Consider the following 16441-nt stretch of genomic DNA (forward strand, 5'->3'; position numbering starts at 1 on the left):
CGCTTTTCCTAATTCTCCCAACCTGTAATCATATCCAATGCAGTGATTTGATTACATGTGAGATGTGTGAACGCCGCTGATGGAATTTAAATTTAGTTACAATTGTCGTTTTGTCGTATTGATGGCTCCAAATTAAAAAAAAAAAACATTTTCTTCGTGGCAGGTAATGAACTGAAGATAATCTGCGTTCATGTATGCAAATAATATGGATTGGACCCGATAATAAGATTTGGGTGCCACTGATTCTGATATTAGTTATTTTGACAAATATCAAAATTCGTGATTCATGAGATCAAATTTAATACACTCTTTCCGTAATTTCCATACCACTACACTCATTTAATCTAATATGATATGATAAATCCCTCATTACATAGTCTCTTTTCATCGTGTTGTATACAATGCATAGTGTACATTTCAAATAAATTTGTAATGTGAGGTCTAGTGTTATATAGGGCCAAATACACAACAATCAATTTAATTGAATGCACTATTTGAATTAGATGTTCTATTTTTGAATTACATAAATCGTTCGTGAAAAAATAAGTTTGATTTCAATAAATTTAGTCAGTTTATTGAAAATAATTATAGCAATAACCTGTATCTTTTACTGTCAATAATTGTTTCGTCCCCACTAAATATGACATACAACAAAATCACAAGTTGCTAAGTGACTTATACTTATACGATTCACTTTTTGGCAGATAGCAACGAACCTCAGAAAAATATTTCTCATAAGGTATTTATTTATAAGTACTTGATAAATATTTTTAATTTTTGTTTTAGAAATAAGTACAATTCTTTCACATTAGCTTCAATGTGTCTTCTCTTATAGCAGTACTGGATGTACACCCAGTCGCACATAAATGATTTCAATGTGTCTTCTCTTATAGCAGTACTGGATGCAGTTGTAAGATTTCACGGTGAAATAAAATAAACAATGTTGCAATAAAGTCTGTATATAGATCACTCATTCGGGTCAAAGAAGTTCGTATTTGATAATTTTGATGAATGCCACAAGCAATTTTAGTGTCCATCAGAGAATTAGTCTACCAGTACCGAGTTTACGTCCTCCACTCTTGGTAGGGGTTTGTCGAAATTACTTTTTCCTGTCAGCCAATATGTCGTTTGAGTGCCTATCCCCTGGAAAGTGAAATAAATTGAACGTGAATCGCTAGAATGTTTGATATAGGAATATAATAGCAATATATCATGTGTTTTGACATAGGAATAGAAATATATCGTCAGTCTGACACGGAAACAGATATATATATCATGTGTTTGCCATGGTAATATAAATATATCGTGTGTTTGACATGGGAATAGAAATATATCATGTGTTTGACATGGGAATAGAAATATATCATGTGTTTGCCATGGGAATAGAAATATATCATGTGTTTGACATGGGAATAGAAATATATCATGTGTTTGACATGGGAATAGAAATATATCGTGTGTTTGACATGGGAATAGAAATATATCATGTGTTTGACATGGGAATAGAAATATATCATGTGTTTGACATGGGAATAGAAATATATCATGTGTTTGACATGGGAATAGAAATATATCATGTGTTTGACATGGGAATAGAAATATATCATGTGTTTGACATGGGAATATAAATATATCATGTGTTTGACATGGGAATAGAAATATATCATGTGTTTGACATGGGAATAGAAATATATCATGTGTTTGACATGGGAATAGAAATATATCGTGTGTTTGACATGGGAATATAAATATATCGTGTATCTGACATGGGAATAGAAATTTATCGTGTATCTGACATGGGAATATAAATATATCGTGTATCTGACATGGGAATATAAATATATCGTGTGTTTGACATGGGAATAGAAATATATCGTGTGTTTGACATGGGAATAGAAATATATCGTGTGTCTGACATGGGAATATAAATATATCGTGTGTTTGACATGGGAATAGAAATATATTGTGTGTTTGACATGGGAATATAAATATATCGTGTGTTTGACATGGGAACAGAAATATATCGTGTATCTGACATGGGGATAGAAATATATCGTGTATCTGACATGGGAATATAAATATATCGTGTGTTTTACATGGGAATATAAATATATCGTGTGTTTTACATGGGAATATAAATATATCGCGTGTTTGACATGGGACTATAAATATATCGTGTGTTTTACATGGGAATATAAATATATCGCGTGTTTGACATGGGACTATAAATATATCATGTGTTTGACATGGGAATAGAATTATATCATGTGTTTGACATGGGAATATAAATATATCATGTGTTTGACATGGGAATAGAAATATATCATGTGTTTGACATGGGAATAGAAATATATCATGTGTTTGACATGGGAATAGAAATATATCATGTGTTTGACATGGGAATATAAATATATCATGTGTTTGACATGGGAATAGAAATATATCATGTGTTTGACATGGGAATAGAAATATATCGTGTGTTTGACATGGGAATATAAATATATCGTGTATCTGACATGGGAATATAAATATATCGTGTATCTGACATGGGAATAGAAATATATCGTGTGTTTGACATGGGAATAGAAATATATCGTGTGTCTGACATGGGAATATAAATATATCGTGTGTTTGACATGGGAATATAAATATATTGTGTGTTTGACATGGGAATATAAATATATCGTGTGTTTGACATGGGAACAGAAATATATCGTGTATCTGACATGGGGATAGAAATATATCGTGTATCTGATATGGGAATATAAATATATCGTGTGTTTTACATGGGAATATAAATATATCGCGTGTTTGACATGGGAATAGAAATATATCGCGTATCTGACATGGGAATATAAATATATCGTGTGTTTTACATGGGAATATAAATATATCGCGTGTTTGACATGGGACTATAAATATATAGTGTGTTTGACATGGGAATAGAAATATATCATGTGTTTGACATGGGAATATAAATATATCGTGTGTTTGACATGGGAATATAAATATATCGTGTGTTTGCCATGGGAATAGAAATCTGTCATGTGTTTGACATGGGAATAGAAATATATCATGTGTTTGACATGGGAATATAAATATATCGTGTGTTTGACATGTGAATAGAAATATATCGTGAGTTTGACATGGGAATATAAATATATCGTGTGTTTGACATGGGAATATAAATATATCGTGTATCTGACATGGGAATATAAATATATCGTGTGTTTGAAATGGGAATATAAATATATTGTGTGTTTGACATGGGAATATAAATATATCGTGTGTTTGACATGGGAATAGAAATATATCGTGTATCTGACATGGAAATAGAAATATATCGTGTGTTTGACATGGGCACATAAATATATCGTGTGTTTGACACGGGAATATAAATATATCGTGTGTTTGACATGGGAATAGAAATCTATCATGTGTTTGACATGGGAATAGAAATCTATCATGTGTTTGACATGGGAATAGAAATATATCGTGAGTTTGACATGGGAATATAAATATATCGATATAATAATTGATATAACATCTGAAACAAACAAACAAGCAAACAAACGAAAACACTAAATGACAACAAATGAATCCGAGTCTCAATTTCCATATAAACTCACCTACGAACAAAGAAAACTACAATATGAGTTTCGGAACGACATGACTCATGGATCTTATCGGAAGCATTATAAATACCTTCATTTCGATAAATCCTCTCTTTCCGTACTTATAGTCACCAAGCTCGTCTAGGTGTGTTATAGTTGTGAGGCTTACGTGGATCCTAAGAGCTAAACATAGATGTATTTAAAAAATAAGTCAACATATTAGCGATATTGTGTGGAGCACTTTCGACTGTAGCAGCACGGTCATTTACATGCTTACGTCAACATGTTGGAGAGAATAAAACCAACATACCTTCGCCCGTAGATTCGTATCTTGATGCCGTATTCACCGTGTCACCAAACAGACAATATCGTGGCATAGTTAGGCCCACAACTCCCGCCACACATGCTCCTATCATATTTAAGACAAATGAGTATTTAAAGAAAAAAACAAAATCAAAAATTATTGCTACTACTTTAGTAGCTTGTTGGCAGTCTGTCGACAATATAGTTTGCTGGCAGTCCAACAAAATTGTCCTCATAGTGTGTCAATCGGTTCATTGAGGGCGTCCTCACAGTATATTTCGTGATCGGTAATCTGAACAATCCCGCTATGAAACCCGATTAAAGATGTCGGACAGCAAGTATATAAAGGTTTTCAAAAAGTTTACAAATTTTAGCTAATTTCATGTGCTATTTTATACACTTTTACATCATTTCGTAAAATTGAGTGAAAGTGTACGGTTAAAAAAGAACAATCATGATTGATTCTGTAATTTGTTTACAGCCTCGATTTCAGTAATGGCGTGAACTAATCATAAGACCACACTGATTTAATTTTATGGATGACATCCTCTGAAGGCCCCAAAACTAATGCGAGAGGGCGAAAAAAAAATTTGGCCAAAAAAAAAAATGCAGCTAAAACAACAGGACTACGGAGCTATTATTACGAATTTAACCACAGTGTATCAAAAAAAACAAGTCTTAATTTGTAGGAGGCACATGCTGATGTACACATTTCGTACTGTATTACTGTCACAGGTATCATCACTTTTGATTTTGAAAAGGCAAGAGGATAAGTCAGATGTTAGCTTTGCCAAAGGCATACACATCAACTCAATAATAAAGAAAAACTCACTGTGTTGTATTGAAAAAAAAAAAAATTAAAAATGAACAATAAGTTTGTCAACAGCAACCTGGAAATTAACTTCTTTGACATTCAAACTACAGCTTTTAAAGTGACACTTCAGATAGACTAAGTGTAGACACAAATGCTCTAGAACTACTTCAACTATGTAACAAATTATAAGAGGCTCGATATTGAAAAAAAAAACACCAACAGAGAGTCAGCAAAAATTTGGATGCAGAAAATTATGTACATGTATCTTGATGAAGATGGGTCATATGATCAAAATATTACTGAATGTGTGTGCAAGCAAATTATCTGAATCAGAAAATGAAAAAAAAAATAATAAGGGGACTTCGGCCAAGGAGCTTCTGCTGCTTTCGTTGCAGTTTTGTCGACTTCAATGCAGACAAAGCAACCGAACTGATTTGTCGCCTGACCGACTTTTATGCCACCATACACCTCCACTCCTCTCCCATTTCTCTCATCATTGCAGAAGAAACGCGGGACAGCCACTCTGGACAATATGTTCTCAAAGTTGTCTGGGCGAAACTCGCTTGCCGCTACCGACCTCTCGTATAGCTGTGTAAACGTCTCCCTGGCCAACGTCAATTGCGTACCAGTCTACAACAATCCCTCCGTTTCACCTCTGAACTTTTATGCTCACGTATTTTGGTGGTGTGGTCGCCATGTTGGATCACTTATGGCAAAATTTGCATGTTTTGAGGCAATCTCTTTCCCATAGGTCTTTGCGCTTTACGTAACGCGCATCTAACTGTGCGGAGTTTGGTTTTGAGGTAGTATAAAACGAGTTTTACGACAAGTCGGCGCTTTGCGACAATATGAGTCGGCAAGTTCCGAACAGAAAACCGATCTGTGGAGACTCGTCATCGGAGGTTTTTTTTGAGAACAGGCGAAAACTAATGCGCGCGCGGATGTCATCCATAAAATTAAATCGGTGTAGCCTAATCATGACTTTCCAAGTCGAATGAACCCCTGAATGAATGAGGGCGTCCTCACAGTACCTGAATGCATGAGGACGTCCTCATAGTACCTGAATGAATGCCAATCCTAAGCTGTAATACTTTGTGTGGAAGATGACGTATTGTAAATTTGGACACAGCGCTCAACAGATCCAGTGCCATTGTAGCTATCTCACCAGCATGTCTATTTCCATTACGGATGGGCAAACCACTGGCTACCATGTAGGCATCGCCGATAGTTTCCACCTTGGTAAACAGAAATACAATCATAGCTTAGTTCTGTTCAAGTAATAAAAAAAAAACATTCGCCACGGCTGAACTTGATATAATGCCATCAAATATTTTATCTAGTATACGTCACAACTTGATTACTACCTTTTACTAAAATATGTTTGGATATTTAGATTACTAACAAAATCCCACTTCCGGTCCGGTTAGAGGTAAAATGCACCACGAATATTCACTTTTGAGATATTTTTTTGTATGTGTTGGTTCTTGGATATCTAAGCTTCGTTGTCCTGTACTTCGTTTAGTAATTCGAACTCTCCAGTTTGCGTAAAAAGGGGGAGTTTTGCGATTTCGACATCGAAAATTCCTTTGCTTCATTATTTGCTGAGGGACGGCCGCTTTGGTATGTCCTCTGTAACTTGCAGCACATGAACCTAAAAGCCTTAGGTAATCAAACAAAAATGACTTAGTACTAAAGTCCAAAAAGTACGTTCAAGGTCTTCATTTTTTCGTAGCATAAACACGATTTGCTCCCTCGCTTATTGTGACACCCTCAAATCAACTGATTTCCATTCCCCCCAAGCGTCAAAATGGTATGTGCCTCAATTTTACGCCACGACTTTTTTGCCTGACGTGTTCATTTGCCTTCAATAACGTTTCAGTGGCTGTAGCTGTCTTGCCGATATCATTTTGATTCAAATTCATGTACCTATCGCTAACTTAAGCTAATTTGTATAAAAATGTTTTTGCCCTTGGTCGCCATATTGGACACCGCATACAATTAGAGAAGTTAGTAGGGAAATTCACTCGCATTGAAATGCGTTCGCCGTGATAAGCAAAAATGTATTCCCACTAAAATACGTTCAAGATCTGCACTTTCTCATAGCATAAACACGGGTTTTTCCCTAGCTTAGTAAAATTAAAATATGATTGGGGTCGCAGTCACCGTAGCTGCATGTCGCCGCGGTAAGTAGTCTCTCACCTCTTGGTTATAATTGTCGTCCAAATAATTCACGTCCCAAATTTTGGTTCTCTGGCGCTTCTAATAAATAAACTACCGAAAATGGATGAATGGGCGAAAATAGTTTCTTTTTTTTTACCCCCGACATTTTTCGCTCGGAAAGCCATTCACGCTAAATTACCCGGGCGCCTCTAATAAATAACCTATCTAAGCGCTCTGCTGAATCATTCATATCGCCAAATAAACATGGAAGAATAGGCGAACATTCGTCGTGATATTGCATTACTTGCATTACATTCCGACTTAATTTCAAAGGACGCGGGTCGTTTGGATCGAACGATTTCTTTTGTTTCAAGTTCGTGAAATTCACGTGCAGTAAGTTACGTTTTCGGATTCCCCCAAATATTTGTTTTGACCTTTGTCACCTATTCCCACATCAAAGTGAAATACAGCATGAATATTTGTTCCCCGGGAATCTTCGCTGGTATTTTCGCTCAGAAACACCAGGGCCATAAGACTTGTTTGCCAAGGACGCAGGTCGTTTGGATCGAACGATTAATTTTGTTTCAAGTTCGTTGCACAGTATTAATGGAAAAATGACAATCCCCCTTATTTAAAATCTCATTTACTAGGATTTCCGCATAAAGTAACATATCATTATATCAAGGAAAAATAAGAATTTCTTTTGTCCAGGTTGTATAATGAATTATATAATTAATATATCATGGGTATTTTTGTAAAGTGTACCTTTATATACTACCGGTAAAATATATTGAAATTTCTTAATTTTATTAAATCGCGGATGTCTGGATCTAAACATACAACCGACATATCAGGGTTCGTGGGGAAGGTTCATGCGTTGAAAACGGATAAATAGCACATATACACACGTGTTCGTAAGTAAGTTTACTTTATTGAAAAACATCACAGCTTCCATGCCCACCAAATATCTTACCTTGTATACGCCATAACTTGATATACTCAGTAATGCCATCAAATATCTCATCTTGTAAACGTCATAACTTGATATAATGCCATAAAATATCTCACCTAGTATACGTCATAACTTGATATAATGCCATAAAATATCTCACCTAGTATACGTCATAACTTGATATACTGCCATCAAATATCTTACCTAGTAAACGTCATAACTTGATATAATGCCATCAAATATCTTACCTTGTATACGTCATAGCTTGATATAATGCCATCAAATATCTTACCTAGTAAACGTCATAACTTGATATAATGCCATCAAATATCTTACCTAGTACACGTAATAACTTGATATACTGCCATGAAATATCTTACCTTGTATACGTCATAACTTGATATAATGCCATCAAATATCTTACCTTGTAAACGTCATAACTTGATATAATGCCATCAAATATCTTACCGAGTAAACGTCACAACTTGATATACTGCCATAAAATATCTTACCTAGTAAACGTAATAACTTGATATTATGCCATGAAATACCTTACCTTGTATACGTCATAACTTGATATAATGCCATCAAATATCCTACCTAGTAGACGTCATAACTTGATATACTGCCATGAAATATCTTACCCTGTATACGTCATAACTTGATATACTGCCATGAAATATCTTACCTTGTATAGGTAATAACTTGATATACTGCCATGAAATATCTTACCTTGTATACGTCATAACTTGATATAATGCCATCAAATATCTTACCTTGTATACGTCATAGCTTGATATAATGCCATCAAATATCTTACCTAGTAAACGTCATAACTTGATATAATGCCATCAAATATCTTACCTAGTAAACGTAATAACTTGATATACTGCCATGAAATATCTTACCTTGTATACGTCATAACTTGATATAATGCCATCAAATATCTTACCTTGTAAACGTCATAACTTGATATAATGCCATCAAATATCTTACCGAGTAAACGTCATAACTTGATATAATGCCATCAAATATCTTACCTTGTATACGTCATAACATGATATAATGCCATCAAATATCTTACCTTGTATACGTCATAACTTGATATAATGCCATCAAATATCTTACCTAGTAAACGTCATAACTTGATATACTGCCATGAAATATCTCACCTTGTATACGTCATAACTTGATATAATGCCATCAAACAAAGAGTACAAATCGTTAAGCAGCATCACGACTTGCATAGGGGTGCTCATAGCTGATAGGCTCGTGAAACCAACAATGTCAGAAAAAAATATTGTGACGTCGTCAAAGCTTTCTGGTTCCACAGATTTCCCGCACTTTAAATGTTCAGCCACCGATCTGTAAAACAAAACGTTTCATGTCAAATATTTTGGTGTGCGTACCACCACATGCCATGTCCGGTTGTGACTATAACCCTACTATCTATTTATTACACAGCCTCATCACGTCTGTATTCGGTTTGTGAATTATCCACCTTCTATGATTTATTGAACAGTGATATAATGTCGAATCAGTTCACACACAGTTAATACTCACGGTGGTACCATTCGATGTAACAGTTCGTCCGTTTTTTTCTTTTCTTCCGTGAGTTGCATTGTCCTTTGGGCGACAAGATCTTCAAGGTTATTGGCATACGTTTCGAGCATAAAAACCATGTTATCCATTATGCTAGCATGTCTGAAAAAAATTATACGACAAATCTTTTTTCGGTGAAAAACAATTCCAATTACTAGTACAATGTTTTATCATTTCATGTGGAGTGGATACAACAAAATATTAGACTAATGTCAATACAAATATCTATAAAAATGGATAACAAATGACGGATATAGATACATTGAATAGACTGGATGTCGGCTTTCATTAGAACAGTTAGCATGCATCTACAAATAATGTAAATAAGTGATGGCTTAAAGCGCGGTGGTCGTCGCGCAGCGCGTGTTCGAATTTCATGTAAATAAACAATGTATTTTACACGCGTTATATACGTCGCTATCAGTCCCAAACAGTATGAGTATCAAACAGGACGCGGTACGACGACTGCCGCCATTAAAGTAAGTAGTGATTTATTTGACATCTCGAGGAAAAGGAACTTATTGATTGACATATCCACTATACTACTGTCGGTACTTATGTCTGGTGACAAAATCCACATGTCAAAGTCTTTACTGATAATTTCATTAAATATTATAAAAATCAAAATAAATTATTACTCACAACACAAAAATTACTAAACAACTATCGCGTTCCATTTTCCACAAATTGTCAATTGGTGGTTAGTGAAAATAGATAACTTTGATACAAACTCTAGTACTAAACTATAGGGATATGATTTTATATGTAAGTAATGGTCGTCACTGAATTCATCGACACAATTGTAGAAAACACTGTCTCAGAGAAGTACTGTGTTAATTCGTATAACCGTGGAACACATTCAGTAGTACCAGTCGTCTCCTCGAAAAAAATGATGGGGGCGTCGCCCTTCTGAAATCAAGCTGAAACCCTTTGTGTCAGCACAATTTGCCCCTCAAACTGCAGGAAATAGCGTTTCAGAGGGTCTAGATTTCAAAATGTTGCCCCCGCATGCACAATTTCGTGCCGCCGCCCCTGAGGACAATATGTGTGCATTACATATGTTCTATATGCTATTTACCTTCCATAATTAGCCGAGCGTAGCATTCTCATCAACATTTGTGTATCGGGTCGATGGTTAGCATTCTCACTTAAACATCTCTCCATTATATACAGTAAATGAGGCATACCAGGCGCCGATGAACGTTCTACTTGGGGACGAAATGGCTTCTTGCCACCGTTTTTAACGAGCTCTACAATATCTGCAAATCATAGTGAACATGTATTGTGATTTTATAAAGCAAGATTACGTGCTTAGTGTATAGTGAAAGGCACACGCGTTATATATATATATTTATAAATCAACATGATTGACAGAAATTTACCAATCCAGAAACGAAATGGCGCTATCATCGTGAGTTCTAATTAATATTAATCAGTTAATTCAACATCATCCAATCGGCATTTTGAATAAGTGGGCGGTCACAGTTGTGACGTCACTTAGAGACTTGTGCGCGCAATCTTAGTGTAGACAATGTGAAGCTCTCGAGCCAATCAACGTTAAATATCGAATTTGAATGAAAGACGATGATGGTTTATTCATGTATATATGTTTATATTGAAACTAAGGTACCCCTATTCTATTACCGATGGTCACTGCCAACACATACCCCTATTCTATTACCGATGGTCACTGCCAACACATACCCCTATTCTATCACCGATGGTCACTGCCAACACATACCCCTATTCTATTACCGATGGTCACTGCCAACACATACCCCTATTCTATTACCGATGGTCACTGCCCACACATACCCCTATTCTATTACCGATGGTCACTACCAACACATACCCCTATTCTATTACCGATGGTCACTACCAACACATACCCCTATTCTATTACCGATGGTCACTGCCAACACATACCCCTATTCTATTACCGATGGTCACTGCCAACACATACCCCTATTCTATTACCGATGGTCACTACCAACACATATCCCTATTCTATTACCGATGGTCACTACCAACACATACCCCTATTCTATTACCGATGGTCACTACCAACACATACCCCTATTCTATTACCGATGGTCACTGCCAACACATACCCCTATTCTATTACCGATGGTCACTGCCAACACATACCCCTATTCTATTACCGATGGTCACTACCAACACATACCCCTATTCTATTACCGATGGTCACTACCAACACATATCCCTATTCTATTACCGATGGTCACTACCAACACATACCCATATTCTATTACCGATGGTCACTACCAACACATACCCCTATTCTATTACCGATGGTCACTACCAACACATACCCATATTCTATTACCGATGGTCACTACCAACACATACCCCTATTCTATTACCGATGGTCACTACCAACACATACCCCTATTCTATTACCGATGGTCACTACCAACACATACCCCTATTCTATTACCGATGGTCACTGCCAACACATACCCCTATTCTATTACCGATGGTCACTACCAATACATACCGATGGTCACTACCAACACATACCCCTATTCTATTACCGATGGTCACTACCAACACATACCCATATTCTATTACCGATTGTCACTACCAACACATACCCCTATTCTATTACCGATGGTCACTACCAACACATACCCCTATTCTATTACCGATGGTCACTACCAACACATACCCCTATTCTATTACCGATGGTCACTACCAACACATACCCCTATTCTATTACCGATGGTCACTGCCAACACATACCCCTATTCTATTACCGATGGTCACTACCAACACATATCCCTATTCTATTACCGATGGTCACTACCAACACATACCCATATTCTATTACCGATGGTCACTGCCAACACATACCCCTATTCTATTACCGATAGTCACTACCAACACATACCCCTATTCTATTACCGATAGTCACTGCCAACACATACCCCTATTCTATTACCGATGGTCATTGCCAACACATACCCCTATTCTATTACCGATGGTCACTGCCAACACATACCCCTATTCGAAAACCGATGGTCACTGCCAACACATATCCATATTCTATTACCGATGGTCACTACCAACACATACCCATATTCTATTACCGATGGTCACTGCCAACACATACCCATATTCTATTACCGATGGTCACTGCCAACACATACCCATATTCTATTACCGATGGTCATTGCCAACACATACCCCTATTCTATTACCGATGGTCACTGCCAACACATACACCTATTCTATTACCGATGGTCACTGCCAACACATACCCCTATTCTATTACCGATGGTCATTGCCAACACATACCCATATTCTATTACCGATGGTCACTACCAACACATACCCCTATTCTATTACCGATGGTCACTACCAACACATATCCCTATTCTATTACCGATGGTCACTACCAACACATACCCCTATTCTATTACCGATGGTCACTACCAACACATACCCCTATTCTATTACCGATGGTCACTGCCAACACATACCCCTATTCTATTACCGATGGTCACTACCAACACATATCCCTATTCTATTACCGATGGTCACTACCAACACATACCCATATTCTATTACCGATGGTCACTACCAACACATACCCCTATTCTATTACCGATGGTCACTACCAACACATACCCATATTATATTACCGATGGTCATTGCCAACACATACGCATATTCTATTACCGATGGTCACTACCAACACATACCCATATTCTATTACCGATGGTCACTACCAACACATACCCATATTCTATTACCGATGGTCACTGCCAACACATACCCATATTCTATTACCGATGGTCACTGCCAACACATACCCATATTCTATTACCGATGGTCACTACCAACACATACCCATATTCTATTACCAATGGTCACTGCCAACACATACCCATATTCTATTACCGATGGTCACTGCCAACACATACCCCTATTCTATTACCGATGGTCACTACCAACACATAACCCTATTCTATTACCGATGGTCACTGCCAACACATACCCCTATTCTATTACCGATAGTCACTACCAACACATACCCCTATTCTATTACCGATGATCACTGCCAACACATACCCCTATTCTATTACCGATGGTCACTGCCAACACATACCCATATTCTATTACCGATGGTCACTGCCAACACATACCCCTATTCTATTACCGATGGTCACTGCCAACACATACCCATATTCTATTACCGATGGTCAATGCCAACACATACCCATATTCTATTACCGATGGTCACTGCCAACACATACCCCTATTCTATTACCGATGGTCACTGCCAACACATACCCATATTCTATTACCGATGGTCACTACCAACACATACCCCTATTCTATTACCGATGGTCATTACCAACACATACCCATATTATATTACCGATGGTCACTACCAACACATATCCCTATTCTATTACCGATGGTCACTACCAACACATACCCATATTCTATTACCGATGGTCACTACCAACACATACCCCTATTCTATTACCGATGGTCACTACCAACACATACCCATATTATATTACCGATGGTCATTGCCAACACATACCCATATTCTATTACCGATGGTCACTACCAACACATACCCATATTCTATTACCGATGGTCACTACCAACACATACCCATATTCTATTACCGATGGTCACTGCCAACACATACCCATATTCTATTACCGATGGTCACTGCCAACACATACCCATATTCTATTACCGATGGTCACTACCAACACATACCCATATTCTATTACCGATGGTCACTGCCAACACATACCCATATTCTATTACCGATGGTCACTGCCAACACATACCCCTATTCTATTACCGATGGTCACTACCAACACATAACCCTATTCTATTACCGATGGTCACTGCCAACACATACCCCTATTCTATTACCGATAGTCACTACCAACACATACCCCTATTCTATTACCGATGGTCACTGCCAACACATACCCCTATTCTATTACCGATGGTCACTGCCAACACATACCCATATTCTATTACCGATGGTCACTGCCAACACATACCCCTATTCTATTACCGATGGTCACTGCCAACACATACCAATATTCTATTACCGATGGTCAATGCCAACACATACCCATATTCTATTACCGATGGTCACTGCCAACACATACCCCTATTCTATTACCGATGGTCACTGCCAACACATACCCATATTCTATTACCGATGGTCACTGCCAACACATACCCCTATTCTATTACCGATGGTCACTACGAACACATAACCATATTCTATTACCGATGGTCACTGCCAACACATACCCCTATTCTATTACCGATGGTCACTACCAACACATACCCCTATTCTATTACCGATGTTCACTGCCAACACATACCCCTATTCTATTACCGATGGTCACTGCCAACACATACCCATATTCTATTACCGATGGTCACTGCCAACACATACCCATATTCTATTACCGATGGTCACTGCCAACACATACCCCTATTCTATTACCGATGGTCACTGCCAACACATAACCCTATTCTATTACCGATGGTCACTACCAACACATACCCCTATTCTATTACCGATGGTCACTACCAACACATATCCCTATTATAATACCGATGGTCATTGCCAACACATACCCCTACTTTATTACCGATGGTCACTACCAACACATATCCCTATTCTATTACAGATGGTCACTGCCAACACATACCCCTATTCTATTACCGATGGTCACTGCCAACACATACCCCTATTCTATTACCGATGGTCATTGCCAACACATACCCCTATTCTATTACCGATGGTCACTGCCAACACATACCCCTATTCGAAAACCGATGGTCACTGCCAACACATATCCATATTCTATTACCGATGGTCACTACCAACACATACCCATATTCTATTACCGATGGTCACTGCCAACACATACCCATATTCTATTACCGATGGTCACTGCCAACACATACCCATATTCTATTACCGATGGTCATTGCCAACACATACCCCTATTCTATTACCGATGGTCACTGCCAACACATACCCCTATTCTATTACCGATGGTCACTGCCAACACATACCCCTATTCTATTACCGATGGTCATTGCCAACACATACCCATATTCTATTACCGATGGTCACTGCCAACACATACCCCTATTCTATTACCGATGGTCACTGCCAACACATTACCATATTCTATTACCGATGGTCACTGCCAACACATACCCCTATTCTATTACCGATGGTCACTGCCAACACATTACCATATTCTATTACCGATGGTCACTGCCAACACATACCCCTATTCTATTACCAATGGTCATTGCCAACACATACCCCTATTCTATTACCGATGGTCACTGCCAACACATACCCATATTCTATTACCGATGGTCACTGCAAACTCATACCCCTATTCTATTACCGATGGTCATTGCCAACACATACCCCTATTCTATTACCGATGGTCACTGCCAACACATACCCCTATTCTATTACCGATGGTCACTGCCAACACATACCCCTATTCTATTACCGATGGTCATTGCCAACACATACCCATATTCTATTACCGATGGTCACTACCAACACATACCCCTATTCTATTACCGATGGTCACTACCAACACATACCCCTATTCTATTACCGATGGTCACTTCCAACACATACCCCTATTCTATTACCGATGGTCACTACCAACACATACCCCTATTCTATTACCGATGGTCACTGCCAACACATACCCCTATTCTATTACCGATGGTCACTACCAACACATATCCCTATTCTATTACCGATGGTCACTACCAACACATACCCATATTCTATTACCGATGGTCACTACCAACACATACCCCTATTCTATTACCGATGGTCACTACCAACACATACCCATATTCTATTACCGATGGTCACTACCAACACATAACCCTATTCTATTACCGATGGTCACTACCAACACATACCCATATTCTATTACC

The 16441-nt window shown here is 37.7% G+C and overlaps 1 protein-coding gene across 1 annotated transcript in view; it reads right to left on the bottom strand.

Moving 5' to 3' along the window:
- Positions 1-283: 283 nt before the first annotated feature.
- LOC102807599 (atrial natriuretic peptide receptor 1-like) overlaps positions 284-16441 on the bottom strand; it is a 136842-nt gene continuing 120684 nt past the window's right edge. Inside the window, exons 12-18 of the mRNA XM_085499906.1 lie at positions 10524-10704; positions 9407-9547; positions 9016-9208; positions 5792-5966; positions 3925-4023; positions 3706-3797; positions 284-1143 (exon numbers count right to left, since the gene is read on the bottom strand). Coding sequence (XP_085356032.1) covers positions 1045-1143; positions 3706-3797; positions 3925-4023; positions 5792-5966; positions 9016-9208; positions 9407-9547; positions 10524-10704 — 980 coding nt within the window. The 3' untranslated portion in view covers positions 284-1044. The remainder of the gene's footprint in view (positions 1144-3705; positions 3798-3924; positions 4024-5791; positions 5967-9015; positions 9209-9406; positions 9548-10523; positions 10705-16441) is intronic.

This window comes from Saccoglossus kowalevskii, chromosome 6 (genome assembly GCF_978046115.1).
Source record: "Saccoglossus kowalevskii chromosome 6, keSacKowa6.1, whole genome shotgun sequence".
In the NCBI taxonomy this organism is placed as follows: domain Eukaryota; kingdom Metazoa; phylum Hemichordata; class Enteropneusta; family Harrimaniidae; genus Saccoglossus; species Saccoglossus kowalevskii.